An 18,280-nucleotide genomic window follows, 5' to 3' on the forward strand; every position below is an offset into this window, starting at 1 on the left:
GCAACGTTGGAAGCTAATTCCCATCTAGGAGGTGGGAGTATGAATGAGGTTATGTTATAAATCCAGAGATATTTTCACCGAGGAGCCTACCGTAGAATACTTAACTGCCACAGACAACAACACGTGTGGACGTCTTCGCTGTATAGAGTGACAGGATAACTCTAACAACGGCGACATATCGCAAAGGGTCCACCACGGACGGGTATCATTCGGTGCGGACTGGGCACCGAGTCCTCGATGCCGCGTCCACGTGGCCGAAGGGCGTCCGACCCGGGCATGCGTTGGGGGCATCAAGGGTCCTCTCTTCTGGCCCCGAGGAACGCTAAGCCGCGTATAAAAGCCTATTTGTGAAGGAGGGAAGCAGTGAGCAACCGACTTGAACTAGATGTTCGGGTGAGAGGCCACCTTCGTATTCCCTTTTGCTGTCGGATTGGAAGCCCGAGTACAAAGTAGCTAGTGCTGCATCTTGAGACGCTTAGGTAGCTACGGTATCACAGGTGCCGAGCTGCATTGAAGCGAAAAGTGCTCGCGACTGACCCGGGGCGGCACGAAGCTGAACCTACGAAAACTCGGATGGAGGTGAGTATATGCGGGCAACTTGCCTCACACTGGCCTGGCTCTTTATCTTATATAGATGTGAGTTAGTAGGTACAATACAATCCGAACACCTGGAATGCAATGTGAAGGCACATCGGCAGCCGCGGTGCAATGCCAACCGGTTGCGGTCGAGCCACAAAAAAATCAGTACGACGCGGAGAGATGAACTTACAGCCAGAAGTCAGAAACTCGGTCCACATACTTGAGGGTGAACGGCGATGCTTCGCACGCCAGATCCGATCCCACTAAGTTAGGTACTGCAGATTATATTTGTAACTTATCAGGTATAACATGATTGACTGCATCTTATGACAGGACAACGAACGCAGCCGTTCAGGACATTGGCACATTGTAACACCGGGACAGAGGCAGAGAGCCGGCGATGATATCTGCCACAGCTTCGTAAACCCAACGAGAGAGACGGATGCATACAAGTAGTATAGCGCCACGCTCGTCAATGGGAATTATATCGTACTCGCGTGTAAATCTAATCATGACTTCTGCTTCCAACATGCAACGCACCGGGAGTATCACGGGGAGGAGCGGGACGCGGGCGGAGCCAGCAAGGCTCACGACCGCGATGATATACATGAGCTGAAATTCGCGTGGAGGTCGGAGACGCTGAGCCGGGCACTGCGCGTGTCATTATATTATTGCTTGAGATAGGTGAGACCGAGATTAACCACCTATACACACGAGGAGAATGCATGCGGAGCGCTGACGGGTGGTCGGTTTGAGCGTGCAACTGAGACTGCTTGTGGCAGTCGGCAGGAAAGACAGAACACCGAGCTTGCCAAGGCTTTCAACGGGCTGAGGAATGCTCCAGAGAAACGGCGACAGAAGAGCGAGGCCCAGCTCGCGCGAGCTCAGTGGAGTGCGAACGCGGGCGCTGGGCAGTCTAGTCGACCACTACCACACAACATGCAGCTGCAGTCAGCTCACACAACGAGCGAACGGGTCGCACGGCGGAATGATGTCCGCGGCCACGTATCGATCTGAATACATATTCTCGACGCGTTGGATACCTGCGGGGAAGCGGACCGAATTAGACACTACTGCTCGATATGAGGGGATACTAACGCTAGTAAGGCACTTACAACTTATCAGCTCTCGCAGCGTGCTCTGTAAGCCATTGGTATGGGTGCATATAGTGATATAAAAGCGCAAGAAAGGCTTTGTGGAGGCATCCAGGGGAATCCCTGAACAGGGGGGACGATAGTGAAAAGTCGACGAGGCGGATAGGACACAAAGTGAGCGAGTCGCGTCCGTGCAGACGCCACAAAGGACAAACAAAGGCAAGCTGATTCAAGCGCCCTGGAATGAAGGAAATTTACGGAAACCCACGGACGAAGCCGGGTTCGCCTGGATTCACGTGACCGATCCATTTCTCATAGGCAAGACCGATTCTTTGTGGAATCGGAAAGTATTATCTCAAATGTACTGGTGCGATATCTTTCATCTTACCTCACTTGGTTGGTATGTGTGTCGATACGTAAATCAGGACTGAGAACTGCGGGTCATGGGCGTCGAGCTGGTGGTACGGAGGATAGAAGTGTGGATGGGCGCTAATGGAACGTCCGCGCCTTGCTTCTCTCCTTCGCATCCGACGCCTACGAGATGTTGCCTCAACAAAATGCCCGCGCATATATGGTACGAGTATCAGTATATGTGTGGCGTAATCAACCTGTGTACAGTATAGAGTGAATTCACATAAAACGTGTGCGCAGTATCACCACCGGCCGGCGGCATGGCATACAACTATCCACAACTTGAATATTCAGTATGGCGGCCCGCGCAGCCATACAATACGGCACCCTTGGTGTATCATGAGACTGCGCGGTCTAGCTCACCCGCACTTGATAAGCTCAATCTTAAATGACAGTGGAACGTCGATCAGAGGGCATCCGGATCCAGTGGTGCAGTCCGTTTGACACCGTACGGCGGTGACGCCCTCAAACTTCAGCTTCAAGGGCTTCCACTACTTTCCAGACCCCTCTCCATACGACATCGAACGCTGAAAGAAGCGTCCTCGGGCTTCCGTTTACGGCGCCATACATTGCAACTAACCCCGAGAGCAAGACTTCGACGAGCCTGGGACACTACAGGTGCGTCTATGCGCATTACGCGAACATCTTACCGAGTCATCCTGAGTGACTCCGCCACAGTGGCCATGCACTAACTCGTCTTGCTCCCATCAGGTACAGGTCGACGGGATAACTAAGCGGGCACTGCATCATAGAGGGAAAAAACAACACTCTTCTCCCGCCGTCATACACGCCCTGCCGCAGACCGGGGCGCTCGTGTTACGATGTCCTACGTCAACAGCTACACCCCATCGCGAGAGACGACGGTACCGGACGCCGAGCTCTATGGACCCGATCCATACGACATCAACTTCGCCTTCCCTCTCTACCCGGAAACACTCAAGACACCCCGCGTCAAACCCGTTCCCTTCATCCCGCGCATCCATGCAGACGCATACTGGGCGAACGTCAAGGACCGTCGCGCCGAGCTCTTCCGCTACTACACGCGCTTCTTTGACACCCTCCCCGAGTTCCTCGCTTTCCACGAACTTTACTTCCGGCGCAACCCACATCAGCTCCTCCTTGCCATCGTCGACAAGACGCGCCCGGACCCTGCACACTCCGAGTGGGGCGGGAGCTTCGTTGGCGTCGTCGGACTCATCAACACCTCCGCAGCGAACCTACAGATGGAGCCCGGCTGGGTGCTCGTCTTTCCCGAGTTCCAGCGCACGCACGTCGCGAAGACGATGGTCGCGATCGTGCTGCACTACATCCTCCAGATGCCGACCGCGTCGCCCCCGGGGCTCGGGTTCCGCCGTGCGCAGTGGTGCGGGCACGCGCTGAACGCGCCGTCGATCGCGCTCGGGGAGCGGATTGGATTCAAGCGCGAGGGGACCCTTCGGAACGCCATCGTACTCCCGGAGGAGAATGTGGAGTATGGGAGGCAGGGCCGGCTGGGAGACGCGCTCGAGGGACGGTCGAGTCGGGATACGGCGATCCTGTCTCTGTGCTGGGATGACTGGGAGAACGGGAAGAGGGAGAAGGTGCAGGCGTACATAACATAGGGTTTCCTATTTACCTACGAAGTACACACTGTTATTTATGAACGACACACGGTTGAAGACAAAGGTACTGGTAATGCTACAGGTGCTTGAACTCGACGAAGTGCAGGTTGCATGAAGGTTCGTGAGATTAGATTAGATAGCGTCACAGCCGTCCTCGTGAATGATCGACGCGCGTTGTGGCAATCTTGGCAGCCACCGCTCCTTGTCCTCCTCTTCCACGGCGGCGCATAACGAGGCGTACAGCGCGCGCTGCTCACATCAGCCAGTACAAGTTGTGCTGAGACAACCCACCTGTTCTTCTCCTAATAGCATCCTTATCTGCGCTTCGAGCAGCATGGCCCCTACCGATCATGTTGGCAGCCCTGCAGAATCCAAAACCGGAGTGTTAAATGCAAGCTCCACCGGTTCTGACGAGTCCGAGGACAAAGTTCTCCTCACAGATAGTCGAGAATCCTCTCCGTCTCAACTAGATTTCTCAGAGTCTTCCGAAGGCGAGCATCAGGAACAGCAAGGCGACGAGACGCAAGATGCCGGTACCCCAGACCGTGCTGTGCCAGTGGCCACAGGTACGCTATGATACACCGCCGTCAGAGTCCCCCCCTACTTCTCGGGTTTTGATCCCGCCGCCGCCAGTAAGCTTAGGTCCGAATGCGTTCAGTGACGCCATACGCTATCTCGACCAGGTCAAGGCGCAGTTCTCGGAGAGGCCGGACGCGTACAAGACTTTTCTGGAGATCTTGCAGGATTTCAAAAACGGGCGGTAAGTAACGGACATCTGTATTCTTGCCTGATATCTATCCTGAGTATTGGTGCAGCCTCGACACACCAGGCGTTCTTGAGCGTGCAGCCATTGTTTTCCATGGTCACCCGTCCCTCATGCAGGGAATGAACACTTTTATTCCTAACGAAAACCGGATGATGGAGACCGTGTCCAAACCAGTCACACCGGGTGAGAATCTGGTTACTCCAATGAGCAAACTGTAAGGACCCGGGAGGTAAGTTTTTCTAAAAAAAATCAATATTCGTATAATGTGCCCATCTTACCGTCATAGAGGTTTCTGTAACAATACGTGTGCGAAGACGAGGAGAACTGTGAGTGACGTGACACTTATGCGATCCCGTTTCTGAGCATCGTATCTAGATGTTGTCAGGTATATACATTTGCTTGACGAGCCCTGGAAATATTTCAAACGGAATGGCCACCTGTACCGGCTTCATCATCTCCATGGCGTGCGTCAGGACTGGCACGCCAGGCGTTGGCGGCGTGTGAGTGGCCTCGGAGGCCTCAATGGACGGCGGCAGGAGTGGTGAGTATTCGACGGACGCATCCCAAGGTAAGTACTTGGCAGAAGGGCATCAGAACTAAAGGGTCCGCAGCATACGTGCCTAGGCGGGCTCAGGCTAGCCCCAAGCGATCCGAGAGAGTGTGCACGCGAGAGCGTTCACCCCACGTCTATCTCAAGCCATACATGTCGACGGATGCCTCGGGTCGGCGGTCCCAAGCGGTATGTAACCATCCGCAGCTGAGTCTACTGCTCGAGCGTTCAATCGAACTTTTTTGTCGTTGTAGGGATTCAGGCCCACCGGGGAATTTCACCGCTGGTCGGATGAAGGATACAGATCCCGAGCGCCGCACCGATCAAACGCACCACAGAGTGAGCGGTACGTCCACCGAACCCACGTTCCTGGGCCCCAACTCACCGTCGGAGTCACAGTAGGGCGATCGAATAGGCGCCGACGGGCCTCCGCCCATCCCGTAGTGCTTGCATCCGGAGCGTTAGCGATCCTGCCATGCAGATGTGCAGCCTTAGCGAAACGCCCACGCGGTGCTGCGTGGGCAAGGGCCTGGCGATAGGCGTCAACGGAGCCAATCCGAAAATACGCTCTCGCCCTCCTGAACTGGTGACTCGCCACGATCGCTAATTGCTATCCCTCTCGCAGGTGGTTTTCAACCTTGCGGATAGTACGGACGAGCTATATAAAGCTAGCTGTCAATTGTGCTCCAGCCGTCGAACTTCGAGGACGACCTACCCGCGACAACATGGCTTTCGTCAACCACTACACCCCGCAGCCTGAGCCCGAGTCATCGCTCCCCGACGACGAGCTTTATGGCCCAGACCCGTACGACATCAACTTCGCCTTCCCTCTCCACCTCGATACCCTCGAGACCGCCCGCGTCAAGCTCGTCCCCTTCATCCCCCGCGTCCACGCCGAGACGTACTGGGAGAACGTCAAGGACCACCGCGCGGCGCTCTACGCCTACTACTCGCGCTACTGGCGCTCCCTGCGCGACTTCCTCGCCTGGCAGGAGGTTTACTACCGGCGCAACCCGGTGCTGCTCAACCTCGCGGTGATCGACAAGACGCGCCCCGACCCCGCGCACCCCGACTGGGGCGGGAGCCTCGCGGGGCTCGTCGGGCTCATCAACACGTCCGCGCCGAACCTACAGATGGAGACCGGGTTCATCATGGTGTTCCCGGACTTCCAGCACACGCACGTCGCGAAGGAGATGATCGCGGTGAGCCTGCGCTACATCCTTCAGCTCCCGACGCAGTCGCCGCCCGGGCTGGGTTTCCGCCGCGCGCAGTGGATCGCGAACGTGCACAACAAGCCGTCGGTGGGGTTGGCGTTGCGGATGGGGTTCAAGATGGAGGGGACAATCAGGCATGTCGCGGTGCTTCCCGAGGAGAACACGGCGTACGGCAACAAGGGCCGGCCTGGAGACCCGTTCGAGAAGCTGACGAGCCGAGACAACGCCCAACTGTCGCTGTGCTGGGACGACTGGGAGAACGGGGAGAGGGAGAAGGTAGAGGCCCTGATTGCTTAGGAGGGTTTGGTATCGTAAATGTTGCGCTCGGCTTGCGAAACTTTCTGGGTTTTCGATCATCTCATGCGCACATCACATGTATTTCTGTAAGAGGCCAGATATGAAATTGGGTATGCTCCATAGACGGTGACAGCGGGTACATAGTATAAACTCGATAATGAAACGGGAATAATGAACCGGAGCATATCACTCGCATAACCCGAGAACTAGCGGTGAATGTGGTTTGACAAAGGCTAAGTCACAATGCACAAGATCAGCTGGCATTTCAAACGCACATCGCAACGATATACACTTACCAGAGGAAGCCTGCTCGATGGCGCTGTCCCGCGTCGCGCTCGAGATGACTGCAGACTGGACCATCCGGTCCATCAGCTCCCGAATCCATCCCTGCGCATGCGCGTCGTGCATGTCCATGTCCGCCGCATCCAAGCGCTCTAGCGGCGTCTCCGCCGCGAGCGCTTCGATTTGCTGGCGCGCAGAGAGGTCGACGACCGCGAGCAGGAAGCGCTTCGCGAGCACCGTCCCAGGACCTGCAGTCTTGGTGATCGCGCCCCCGTAAACATATCTCGGGGGGTCCGTTTCGAGTCCGGACTCGTTCTCGTATGAGTCGAGGTGGATGTGCCGCCAGGCGACCATCTGCGACACTGTGGGACCACCGACGGGCCATGCGATGTCCCAGCGCGTACGGTGCGGGTCGGTCGAGGTGTGCGAGGGGTAGGCGAAGAGGTAGACGGGCGCGGGAACGTCGTGGTCGTGTGCGAGCCAGTCGTCGCTGGTGGTTCCCGAGAACCGGGTGTGGGCGTTAAGGTGTTCCTGCACTTGGAGGACTTCGACCATCAGGTGTGTGTAGTGACTGCAAATCCGAACGTCAGCAAATGTAATCCAAGGCAAGGTAAGGATCTACCTATGATGTGCGATGTGTGTTGTTTGGGGTAGCGCTTCTCGTTAGATGAGGGATGCAGAAAGTCAGAGCTCACTGTCCCGCCGCCTTATACTGTCGACGACAGACAGGCGCACGGGCGCTAGATCGTGTCAGGACCATACTCGACCGCACTGGATTGCACCTAGAGCATGGGCTCTCAGTGAACCTACGCTTATCTATGAAGGGCTGGCGTAGAGAGAGAGAGATAACGGGGAGACTAGGGTGCCGCAGTTGCTGGGGCCCCGAGGTCGCTCTCATAGGCACTCACATCTCGGTCTAGGCCCTACGGTCCACCGCGGTCTAGGCGTAGCATCACCAGCCGAGTACACCTGCGCCGGCACAGAAGGTTGGAGGGTTATGTCATGAAAGCGTTGACATACCAAGTACAGTAGACATATGCGAATTAGAAAAGACGTAAGTATAGAGGTGCGAAGGAATCAACTGAGTGTCTAGACTGGGGTTGTTGTCAGCGCTAATCGAACAAGATGAACTATACGAACGTACAGTCGGAAGCTTGGAGAACGATTCGATCTCGCCTGTTGCTCGACACAAGCCCCGAAGCCACCATAGCGTCCAGCAGCTTCTTGACCCACACCCTGCTAGCTTGAACGGCGGACCCAAAGTGCTCTCCCGAAGAAAGAGCGTAATCGACTTGCGCGAGCTGCTCGATCTTCTTGCGCATAGCGAGTGTTGTATTCACGAGCATGAACCGCTTCGCAGTACCCGGTCCATCTGTCTTCGTGATCGGTCCCGAGTAACCGTACTGTGTTCCCTCGTCCGGGTCCACCAGCGACATACAGGCGTCAACACGAATGTGGCGCCACGCAGTCATGCGCTGTTCTGTCAGACCACCGACAGGCCATGCGATGCACCATTGAGCGTCCCGGAAGCCTGTGGCGAGCGTAGGCTGTACAAGGAGGTAGACGGGTGTCTCGACGTCGTGATCGCACCCGAGCCAGTCGTCCGCAGACCCTGAAGCTGCAGGTGTGTGTTGCTTGTGGTCTTGCGCGATGGTGATTTCACCCATGTTCGTGGCTATAGCTGGAACGTGAGTTCGGATAAAAGGACCTTGACGACAAGTGTAGCCGCACCTCGCGCGAAGTCAGTTGTGTTAGATGCGATTGCGGGTGGAAAGGAGGAAACTCGTAAGGGCAGCAAAATAAGGGCGACCGTTTTATACGCCATATAGTGGCTAACGCGCTTATACACGCTATTGAGCCACAGTAATGTATGGATTGTCGCCGGAGCCATGGCGCCAGACAATGACTCGCCGTTTCCATCCTTGATCCGAGAGCGCAGGCTGGACGGAAAGAGCGGACAAGCGTCTTTGTCAGACGTATCGAGCCACTTCCGGTTCGAAGTTCACCGGAGTGGCAGCAAGAGTCATCAAATGCGATGATAGGTACTGTTCCGCATCTAATACCTGGTAGAGACTCTCATATGCTGAGTGTCGTTGAGCAAGCGTGTACTGTTGCCAAAACACTCTTGAACATGCGAGGAAGTGAGTCGACCACGTAGACACGGATGAGCCGCGTTTCAAGAAAAGACAAAAACCTAGCAGGGAGCTTCGTTCAAGCAGGTGCAGCAGAGAGCGCGAGGTGAAGATGAGACGATGATGGCCGTTCCAGCTCAAGCGCTGGAACTTGAAGCAGTGTCGCGGCAAAGCCGGCGCCGCTCGCGTGACCGCCTTCGGTAACCATTTCAGTCACATCATACTGAACGCCGTGACCAATTGTGTCAAAAGAAGCTAGTTCTTCCCTCCGTCCAGTGGTAGTATACAGGTAATTCATGACAAAAACGCCTCACTCCTTGAGCGCGGGGGTATCCGCAAACAGGAGCTCCTGGATCCCGGGCGGGTACCGAGCGCCCTGCTCCGCATCTGCCGCAGCAGCGGCCTTGCGGACCTCCTCGACGTCCTCGGGGCTGAGCTTGATGGACAGAGCACCCAAGTTCTCTTTCAAGTTCTGTAAACGGAATTTAGTCGGTGCATCATGGAACCAGATCAGCGGCACTCACAGAGATCTTGGTGGTCCCGGGGATGGGAATGATGTCGTCGCCCTGCGCCAGGAGCCACGCGAGCGCGACCTGGCCCGCAGTGGCGTTGTACTTCTTCCCGATGGTGGCGAGTCCGTCGGCGAGCTTCACAATGTTCGGAAAGTTCTCCTTGGAGTACCGAGGGACTGCGCGGCGCCAGTCGTCAGTAGCCAAATCGTCGGGGCTCCGCTATGATGGGGTCCGAGAAATTAGAATGACTGAGTTCTCTAGAGTGGTTGAGAAATGCTTACGTATCGCCCGGTAATCAGGCCGCGTCCGAGAGGCGAATAGGCCACGACGGCGACGCCCAGCTCGCGGGCGGTCTTCAAGAGGCCGATCTTCTCGTCCTCGATGTCGAGCGTGAAGGGAGAGTACTCGACCTGGATCGCAGCAATGGGGTGGACTGCGTGCGCACGACGGAGGGTCTCGGCAGAGATCTCCGAGAGACCAAGGTGCTTGACTTTGCCCTCCCTTTGAATCGAGCGTCAGCAGAACGCTCATAAGCCGTGCGGAGAGTAATCTCACTTTACGAGCTCCGCCATGGCGCGTACGGTGAGCTGGGAAATCCGTCAGCGAATCTGACCGATGCGCACGGAAATGTTGTTCAAAGACGTACCTCGATCGGAACAGTCGGGTCGGCCCTGAATAACAGAAGGCCCGTCAATCACGGCATTTTGGCAACATACCCGTGCCAATCCATGATACGTACCTGTGGAGGTAGTAGAGGTCGATAGTATCAACGCCGAGTCGCTTCAGGGACTTCTCGATGGCCTTGCGGACGTATGCGGGGTCTCCGCTGATAACTTTGCCAGGCTCCGGGGCGAGACCGAACTTGGAAGCGAGGAATATCTCGTTCCTCTTGCCGGTGCGCTTGAACCTAGCGCAGGAGACCGGGGGAATTCAGTAAGTGCGTCCTAAATTATAAACGGACCGTCGAGATACGTACCATGCGCCAATGAGGTCTTCGCTATCGGCGTAAATGTCGGCGGTGTCCCAGTTCGTGCACCCTAGCTCGTACAGAGTGTCGAGAACCTGACAGGAGCATGTTCTTGTTGACGCGCAGCCTTGGCAGAGCAGATGATTCGACCCCACCTTGAAGCGCTCTTCCTCAGTAAGCTTGTCACCGTATATAGCGGCAATGCCCATGGCTCCGTAGCCTATAGCGGTAACGTCGACACCGCCAATGTTGCGTGTGGGGAGTGTAGCGGGAGACATGTTTGCGATAATAGGAGTGGCTGTCGAGGATGTGAAGGCGGGGTTGTTATGTCTGTTGGGTCCAGACGGCGCTGGGCTATATACTCCCACATTGTGCGCTATCACCGTTGCCGTATGAACACGCAAGCAGGTTTGAACGCGCAGCTTGAAGAGGCCCGGTGAGGTGTGTTAGGTGACGTATACTCATAGGATCCGCCGTGGATGCTGCTGCTAGCCTAAGCGATTCCGATCGGGATTGGTGTCTGGGAAACCAGGATTCGAAAACGCAATTCCTAGTGCAATGACGTGAGCCATAGAACACATGCAAAGCCTCATTGGACGAACCTACGAGTACGCATCGAAATGAACCCTGCACCAAGGTCCAGCGGGGCCCTCGATGATCAAAATCAAAACGGAAATAACATGAAAGGGCGCCTATCGGGCGCCCCGATAACCTCTTGGATAACCTCGATCCTGATCAGAAGCGCCCAAGGCTCTCCTCCTCCCAACGGCCAAGCGATGCACGCCGCCGCGTTGTCGACGTATCTGCTCGGCGAGTGGCTATACATGTATCCTTGTGTACTAACAACATCTCCTCCGCATCTATCTCCGAGGCTTCCGTCGATCAAGTTCAAGGCTATGCTCGACTTCTCACTGAGTTCACCTTGCACCTACTCCCTGCGCGACAAGTTGACTACTTCGACATAGGTCCGCACGGACCTCGGCAAGAACACATCCGTTCTTGACAGATTTTCTTTGACGCGACTCCGCAGAGTGTCTCCCAGACTGTCAGATCAAAATTGTGGCCGCAGTGCAGCGGTCTAGGATAACACCGTTTGCCATTCCCGATCGGACACTGCAAACATCAACAGTGCACGCCGGCTGCCGCACAGATCCATCTGAGACGGCGTTGTACGCCATAGGCATCTGTGCCGCATACGCGTCCCCATGGCACACCCGAACGAGGGCGATCATACATAAGACCGCCCACCGGGTGCTAACTTGAACTCCCCAACTTCTGTCTTTGCCCACCATACTTTCTCTACGTGTTAATCGCTTACTGCACACCTCTATACACACTCCGGAAGCTATGCGTCTCGTACTTACTGGTGTTACTGGTGTTGGTGCGTACTTTCTACATCCATTATGCAGCACGCGCGCTTACGATTTGAATCTTCTACAGCTGGTCTCGCAGCCTATCGTGCTGCTCTGGTGGACCCTGCTATCGACGGCGTCACTCTCCTCACTCGTCGACCCGTGCCCTCGTGGGCCAAGCTTCCTCCGCAAGCGGTCGCCAAAACTACTACCATCCTCCACCAGGACTTCAAGTCATACCCGGCAGATCTCGCGCAGCAGCTGGCGGAGCACGACGGGCTCGTGTGGGCGCTGGGGAAGAGCTCGGTCGGCATGTCGGAAGAGCAGTACACGGAGCTCACCTACAACTACACCATGTCGGCGGCAAAGGCGCTGAAGGAGGCTGGCGCGGGTTCCGAGGAGAAGCCCTTCCGGTTCGTGTACGTCAGCGGAGAGCACGCCGACCCTACCGGGGAGTCGCGGCAAGCGTGGGCGCGCGTAAAGGTTCGTATGATTTATTCGCCAACGAGTCTGAAGTATCGCTTGCTCATGCCGCCTTGTCTTGCAGGGCCGCGTCGAGCGCGAGTTGCCTGAGCTCTTCCAGGGCACGCACATGAAGGCGTACGTCCTGCGCCCGGGCTACTTCTTCCCATCAAAGGCCTACCCCGAGGACCGGCAGAACCAACGGAGCCTCACATTGCGCATCGCCGACGCTGTACTGGGGCCTGTGCTCGCAACGCTGATGCCTCAGGGCGTTATCCCGACGGAGGAGCTGGGCCGCTTCATGATCGAGCTGGCGAAGGGGCGATACCCCGACCAACAGTTGTTTAGGAATGCGGAGATGAGGAAGTTGGTGAAGGAGCTTTAGTGTCTTCCTTCGAAATATCGAGGCCTTTTGCGTAGCTTGTTTAGACTTGGGGCTTCCTCACTTTCTTCTTGCGCAGTACTCTGGACTCGCGAGCTTTATACCCTACTGTTACAGTCGTCAAAATTCTAGTCGCCGTGTGCCATCCTCACAAACCATTTCCGCAATATATGTCGATATCACGTCAACACGCAGTAAGTAAGTTACGGTCCGAGGGAGCAGATCTGAGAAACAAAGGATGTGCATCTGGGAATCGAATAGGAGTGAAGTGAGATAAGATTAGATGATGTCAACTAATCTCCCCGCTGCGGGCGTCTGTGCGCACGATCGACGTTGCGGGCAGGGCAATCTCAGCCACCGCTCTCTTCCTCCTCCTCCCCGTCCCCCTTGCACCAGCTCGCTGCTTGTCTCGACTACCCCGCGTTGGAGGCACTAGGAGTACTTCAGCTCTGTATTGAAATCTGTGCCGAACATACAGAGCGAGCATACGGTGCGTGCTGCTGGTGTCAATCACAAGTCGTGCTCAGACCAACCGTCTTTCTTTGCCATATAGCGTCATTCTCTGAAGTCCGTCATGGACGCTAACGAGAGCAATCTACAAGAATCAAGTACCATCTCACATCCTGGGCCGAGCGGTTCTGGCTCAGCATCGAAGGCACTGCTCGCGGGTAGTCGGCCCCCTTCCCCGCATCACCCGCAACCCGTCAAGCCCTCCGAGGGAGAGCTTCAAGGCCAAGTAGGCCATGCAGTACCAACAGGGGATCATGATTACTCTGGGGCGGGAGGTGCGTTGTATGCTGCCGTCCTCGTCGCTGCGCGTACTCAAATTGCGGCCCATCTTGCAGGTTCGGAGCGGCCACTCAACGTCAGCGACGCCCTCGGTTATCTCGACCAGGTCAAGATGCAGTTCTCCGAGCGACCAGACGTGTACAACAAGTTTCTGGACATCATGAAGGACTTCAAGAGCCAGCTGTGAGCCATTTTGCCGCAGTTCCGTTCATTGTAGTATAGACTCACTTGCGCGCGTAGCATCGACACCCCAGGCGTTATTGAGCGCGTGTCTAATCTCTTCCACGGGCATCCGTCCCTGATCCAAGGATTCAACACTTTTCTTCCCGCCGGCTACCGGATCGAGACCACATCCCATCCCGACCCCAACTACATCACCGTCACAACGCCTGCGGGTACTACGACGCAGGCTACAAACAGCGTTTTCAACTACGGTGGAAACGCCGAACACGCCCCCCTACCCCCGCCGCCAGCTAGCCATGAACCGGAGGCACCCATAGTGTCGCAAGAAACCCTGAAGCCCGCCCTCGACTATGTCACCAAGGTTAGGACGCGATACGCAAACGAGCCGGAGATGTACAGGAAGTTCCTGTCGATTCTCTCGGAGTCTTCCGGGACGATGCAAGATCACAAGGATATCCGCGGGATGGAGTCGTGGTCGGTGGCGTGCTTGTCGGCCAAGTATCCGCAGGGCGAGACGTTGCGCAAGATCGGCGTGTTGCTGCAAGACGCGCCTGACTTGATGCGTGACTTCATACAGTTCTTGCCGGACGAGCAGACGCAGAAAGACGAGCTCGCGCGCGTCGCGAAGCTGGAGGAGCAGAGGAAGGCCGCGGAGCCGAAACCGAAGAGAGGCGGCGGCGACGGGCACGCGTCATCTTCTACCGCCGTCCCCCAGAAGAGGAAGAGGAAAGTTGCAGATCGCGACAAGGAGAAAGAGCTTCCTGCGAAGAGCAGCGCAAACAAGGTACGTCTCCATCTGTTGCGAGAAATGGGAACTGTTTGCTCATAGCTTCTACAGAAGACGAAAGTGCAAGCGTCGAGCGAGGCACCTTCACCGGCTTTAACTCAGCGGCAGGCCGTCCCTCCGCCTTCTCCACCCCGCGCGCCGCCTCAGCCGCCTCCACAGGCGTTCTACCCTCAGCACCAGCAGCCCATGCCTCTCCCCCAACATCTCCCGCAGCCCATTCAGCAATCAAATTCGCTTCATCCCAGCGACGACCGACATTTCTTCGAGCGCGTCAAGCGCGCGCTCGATAACCGCGACACGTACAACGAGTTCCTCAAACTCGTCAACTTGTTCACGCAGGACATCATCAACACCACCCGTCTTGTGCGGGAGGCGAGGTCATTCCTGGGTGATGGCGAGTTGATGGCGCAGTTCAAGGCTATCCTTGGCTGGGATGAGCGCAAGGACTGGATCGCGGCTGAGGAGGAGGCGTGGACTCGTCCTATGGGAGCGCTGGATCGGCCCAGTCGGGAGCAGCTGCATACGCGATATGGGAGCTACAGGAAACTTCCCGCCCACGTACGTGTTATGTATCAATCCGCGGGTCGACTGTACTTACATTCTTCTAGGAGGTCCACGTGCAATGCTCCGGCCGCGATGAGATGTGCAATGCGGTGCTGAACGACGAGTGGATCTCGCAGCCCACGTTCGCGAGCGAGGACGCAGGCTTCATCGCACACAAGAAGAACATCTACGAGGAAGCCCTACACCGTAGCGAAGAGGAGCGACACGAGTATGACTTCCACATCGAGGCCATTCATCGCACGATTCAGGTCCTGGAACCGTTGAACAACAAGATCGCGCAGCTCACGCCCGAGGAGCGCGCCAACTTCAAGCTGAAGCCCAACCTCGGTGGCGTTGGGAAGGCGATTCACCAGCGCGTGATCAAGAAGATATACGGGCGCGACCCGGGGCTGGAAGTCTGGACGGCAATGCAGGAAGTGCCGGCGACGGCGATCCCAGTGGTGCTCACCCGCTTGAAGCAGAAGCACGAGGAATGGAAACGTGCGCAGCGCGAGTGGGACAAGGTGTGGCGCGAGGTCGACCTGCGCAACTACCACAAGTCGCTCGACCACCAGGCGGTGACGTTCAAGGCCGCGGACAAGAAGGCGGTCACGCAGAAGGCGTTCGTGTCGCAGATCGAGGCCGCGCGCGATGAGCAGCGGGTGAAGCGGGCGGCGCTCATCGACCCGCTGTTTGCTCGCACGAAGCCGCGGCACCAGCTCGAGTTCGTCGTGGAAGACACTGCGGTGCTGCAGGACACGCTGAAACTCACGTTCTCGTTCCTGGACCGCACGCAGGGGCAGATCGCGCTCGTGGACCGGAAGAAGATCGAGACGTTCCTGCGGTCGTTCGTCCCGTTATTCTTCATGCTCGACCCTGTCGCTTTCAACGCCGCGTTTGTCGCCCACCATGAGTCTATGGACGGTGATGGGGAGGCGGAGGAAGACGTTGAGATGAACGGTACTAGCGGAGGCAGTTCTCGGTCCAGGAAGAAGGGCGGAGGTGGTAACGCGGGCGATCTGCGGAAGCGGTTGCTGAAGAGCGAGCAGGCCAAGTCTAGCCGTCGTACGAGAGCTCAGGAGGCCGCTTCCCCCACCCCTTCCCGCTTCGCATCCCCAGTGCCATCTGACCCCATGCAGCTCGATGGTGAGCCTGTCAAGGGAGAGAACGGGGTTGCCTCTGGCGTTCGGCTAGATAAGAACCCTTCGCGACGACGCGGTAGCTTCTTCACCAACACCGCTTTCTACGTCATGCTGCGACTGCTGGAGGTACGTCCAGTAATTGCGTCCGGATTGAAACTTTCTAACATCATCACCTGCAGTTGCTCTACTCTCGACTCCAGCTCTTCAAGAACATTACCGCAGAGTTAGTAGCGAATGGCACGGATCCGATGGAGCCAAAGCCTTCTCTCGTCTCGAAGTTGATCAAGGACGACCTTGCGAAAATGGGCGACCGCATCAACCACGCGTCGCATTACTATGACCTGATGTTGGAGTCCTGCGAGAAGTTGTTCGACAATGAGCTCGAGCAGCACGCCTTTGAGGAGATTACGCGGTACCTGTTTGGCCTGAAGGTGACTCAACATCTCCAGTATATCCGGTTTTTTTCTGACACGCATACAGCATGCATACAAGCTGTTCACCGTGGACAAGGTCATCGGCGCCTTGATTAAGCAGGTCAGTTACGTGTCGGCTTGCAGCAGCTAGACATAACTCACATTTTGTATAGGTTCAAGTCATCCTGTCGGATCCTAAGAGCCAAGAGCTGTTCGATCTCTTGCGGCGAGAGCGCGAAATCACCTCTCCAACAACTCAGGACCTTATCAACTGCCGTCGGAATACTGAGCGCGTGCTTGGTCCTGATGAGAACTTGTTCCGCGTGGACTGGGTATGTATGAGTATATATACGGGAGCGTGCTATACTGACTGTTACTTTACCTCCACAGCTCCCGGAGCCTAGGACGATGACGATCCAGCTCATAGGCAAAGATGACAGCACTTTTGACGACTCGGAAGTCCTCACTGGGCGCTGGCAGTCATACATCGAGTCCTTCGTTTCGGTGTGTATCTCGCCTTCAGTGCCTCTTTCCCCACGACTAACATTTATGCACAGCATCACTACACTGCAGGTGTGCCTTCCTCGTCCACTATCCGCCGTCCATTCCTCCTTCGGTCAGTTTCCTTACATCGCTCTCCACGCATATGCTGATCAATGTTATCTACAATAGTACGAGATTCCCCGCACCTTCCGGTGAAATGCCCGACATTCTCGCCCGCGGCAGGCTCCAGATCAAGGTCTGCGTGCGCACCTACCGGTTCTTCTTCGTCCCGCCCTCCGAAGATGTCATGATTCGCCTATCCTCTGTGCAAGAGCGCGCGGACGCACGTGTGCTAGTTGAACGGCGTACTGCGAAGCGCAAGAAGTGGATGGAGGACTACGCGAGCAAGATTGCGGAAGAACAAGAGCCCATCGTCAAGGATACCAAAACGCCTTCGCCGTCCGTCGCCCCCACGACTGGGGAGGATGCGACTCCTGCAGTGGAGGAAGCACCAATGCAGGCAGAGACTACCCCTTCGGCGACGGAGACACCAGTGGCTCCCGCAGAAGATACTCCCGCTCCCACGAGCGGCGTAGTCGAGGTTGAGATGGATGTCGAGAAGGTGCCGGACCCGCAACCACAGGCCCTGCCCGAACCCGTCTCGGAAGCGGAAGCTACAGCGCATGTCGTTCCAGAAGATGACGTCGCAGAAGCAGCGGCAGCTGTCGCGGCAGTCATCGCTTCCGCCGTACAACCCGACCCGGAGGACGTGCCCATGGCCGAAGCGGTAGAGACGCCAGTGGTGGTACCAACGAACGAGCCGGGTCCCGCACCTGCACCTGCACCAGCTCCTGAGCCTCAGCCCGTGTCGCCAGAACCCGTCGTTCAGGACGTCGGCCCGTCTGCGGTCTCGTCGGAGCCAACAACAACGCTACCGCAACCACCCTTCGCTCAGCCATCGGAAGCTAAAGTACCTGTGCCTGCGCCTCTGCCCGTGCCGCCAGCACGCGCAGAGCCGATAGCTACACCCGTAGCCGAGGCACCTATCTCAGCACCAGTGGAAGCAGAAGTGCCCGCACCGGCAACGGCCCCGGTCGCTCCAATCGTGGAAGCAGTCCTCGCAGCGGCGAGTATCGCAGAGCTCGAACCAACCCGACCCTCGGCTCCCGCACCACCGACACCCGTAGAGCCCGCCGCTCCTCCGCCCCCACCCCCAACATCGGCCGCCCCTGATGTTCCCCCTTCATAACTCGTCAACACGGACGGTTGCGCTTCTCCACCGAGGTTGTTGATACCAAGTCTCCTTATATACTCTCTGTCTCTCATAGCTCTCTTCCCC

The 18,280-nt window shown here is 56.8% G+C and overlaps 5 protein-coding genes across 5 annotated transcripts; 3 read left to right on the forward strand and 2 right to left on the reverse strand.

Annotated features, from left to right (window-relative positions):
- Positions 1-2,905: 2,905 nt before the first annotated feature.
- On the forward strand, positions 2,906-6,607 carry TRAVEDRAFT_67674 (acyl-CoA N-acyltransferase; the record flags this gene model as incomplete). Its single annotated transcript, XM_008047329.1, has 9 exons — positions 2,906-3,672; positions 3,995-4,251; positions 4,319-4,445; positions 4,501-4,680; positions 4,738-4,777; positions 4,859-4,992; positions 5,076-5,190; positions 5,256-5,347; positions 5,627-6,607. The coding sequence occupies 4 exons, from the start codon at positions 2,906-2,908 to the stop codon at positions 4,667-4,669; spliced, it is 1,320 nt and encodes a 439-aa protein (XP_008045520.1). The 3' UTR covers positions 4,670-4,680; positions 4,738-4,777; positions 4,859-4,992; positions 5,076-5,190; positions 5,256-5,347; positions 5,627-6,607.
- Positions 6,608-7,787: 1,180 nt separating this feature from the next.
- On the reverse strand, positions 7,788-8,469 carry TRAVEDRAFT_32402 (uncharacterized protein). Its single transcript, XM_008047251.1, has 2 exons — positions 7,939-8,469; positions 7,788-7,888 (listed from the first exon to the last, which is right to left on the reverse strand). Exons 1-2 carry the CDS (start codon positions 8,459-8,461, stop codon positions 7,884-7,886), a joined length of 528 nt encoding a protein of 175 aa, XP_008045442.1. The 5' UTR covers positions 8,462-8,469; the 3' UTR covers positions 7,788-7,883.
- Positions 8,470-9,203: 734 nt separating this feature from the next.
- Positions 9,204-10,683, reverse strand: TRAVEDRAFT_61588 (Aldo/keto reductase; the record flags this gene model as incomplete). The annotated part of the gene is made up of 8 exons (XM_008047330.1): positions 9,204-9,398; positions 9,451-9,657; positions 9,720-9,939; positions 9,994-10,025; positions 10,085-10,109; positions 10,178-10,345; positions 10,415-10,500; positions 10,561-10,683. 8 exons carry the CDS (start codon positions 10,681-10,683, stop codon positions 9,237-9,239), a joined length of 1,023 nt encoding a protein of 340 aa, XP_008045521.1. The 3' UTR covers positions 9,204-9,236.
- Positions 10,684-11,752: 1,069 nt separating this feature from the next.
- On the forward strand, positions 11,753-12,604 carry TRAVEDRAFT_137001 (uncharacterized protein; the record flags this gene model as incomplete). Its single annotated transcript, XM_008047331.1, has 3 exons — positions 11,753-11,786; positions 11,846-12,240; positions 12,305-12,604. The coding sequence occupies 3 exons, from the start codon at positions 11,753-11,755 to the stop codon at positions 12,602-12,604; spliced, it is 729 nt and encodes a 242-aa protein (XP_008045522.1).
- Positions 12,605-12,965: 361 nt separating this feature from the next.
- TRAVEDRAFT_75682 (uncharacterized protein) lies at positions 12,966-18,279 on the forward strand. Its single transcript, XM_008047332.1, has 12 exons — positions 12,966-13,091; positions 13,155-13,386; positions 13,447-13,573; positions 13,631-14,357; positions 14,412-14,918; positions 14,969-16,171; positions 16,225-16,476; positions 16,526-16,579; positions 16,632-16,790; positions 16,849-16,962; positions 17,016-17,074; positions 17,131-18,279. The coding sequence occupies exons 2-12, from the start codon at positions 13,176-13,178 to the stop codon at positions 18,188-18,190; spliced, it is 4,473 nt and encodes a 1,490-aa protein (XP_008045523.1). The 5' UTR covers positions 12,966-13,091; positions 13,155-13,175; the 3' UTR covers positions 18,191-18,279.
- Position 18,280: the final 1 nt, after the last annotated feature.

Source organism: Trametes versicolor (genome assembly GCF_000271585.1).
Source record: "Trametes versicolor FP-101664 SS1 unplaced genomic scaffold TRAVEscaffold_17, whole genome shotgun sequence".
NCBI classification, from domain to species: Eukaryota; Fungi; Basidiomycota; class Agaricomycetes; order Polyporales; family Polyporaceae; genus Trametes; species Trametes versicolor.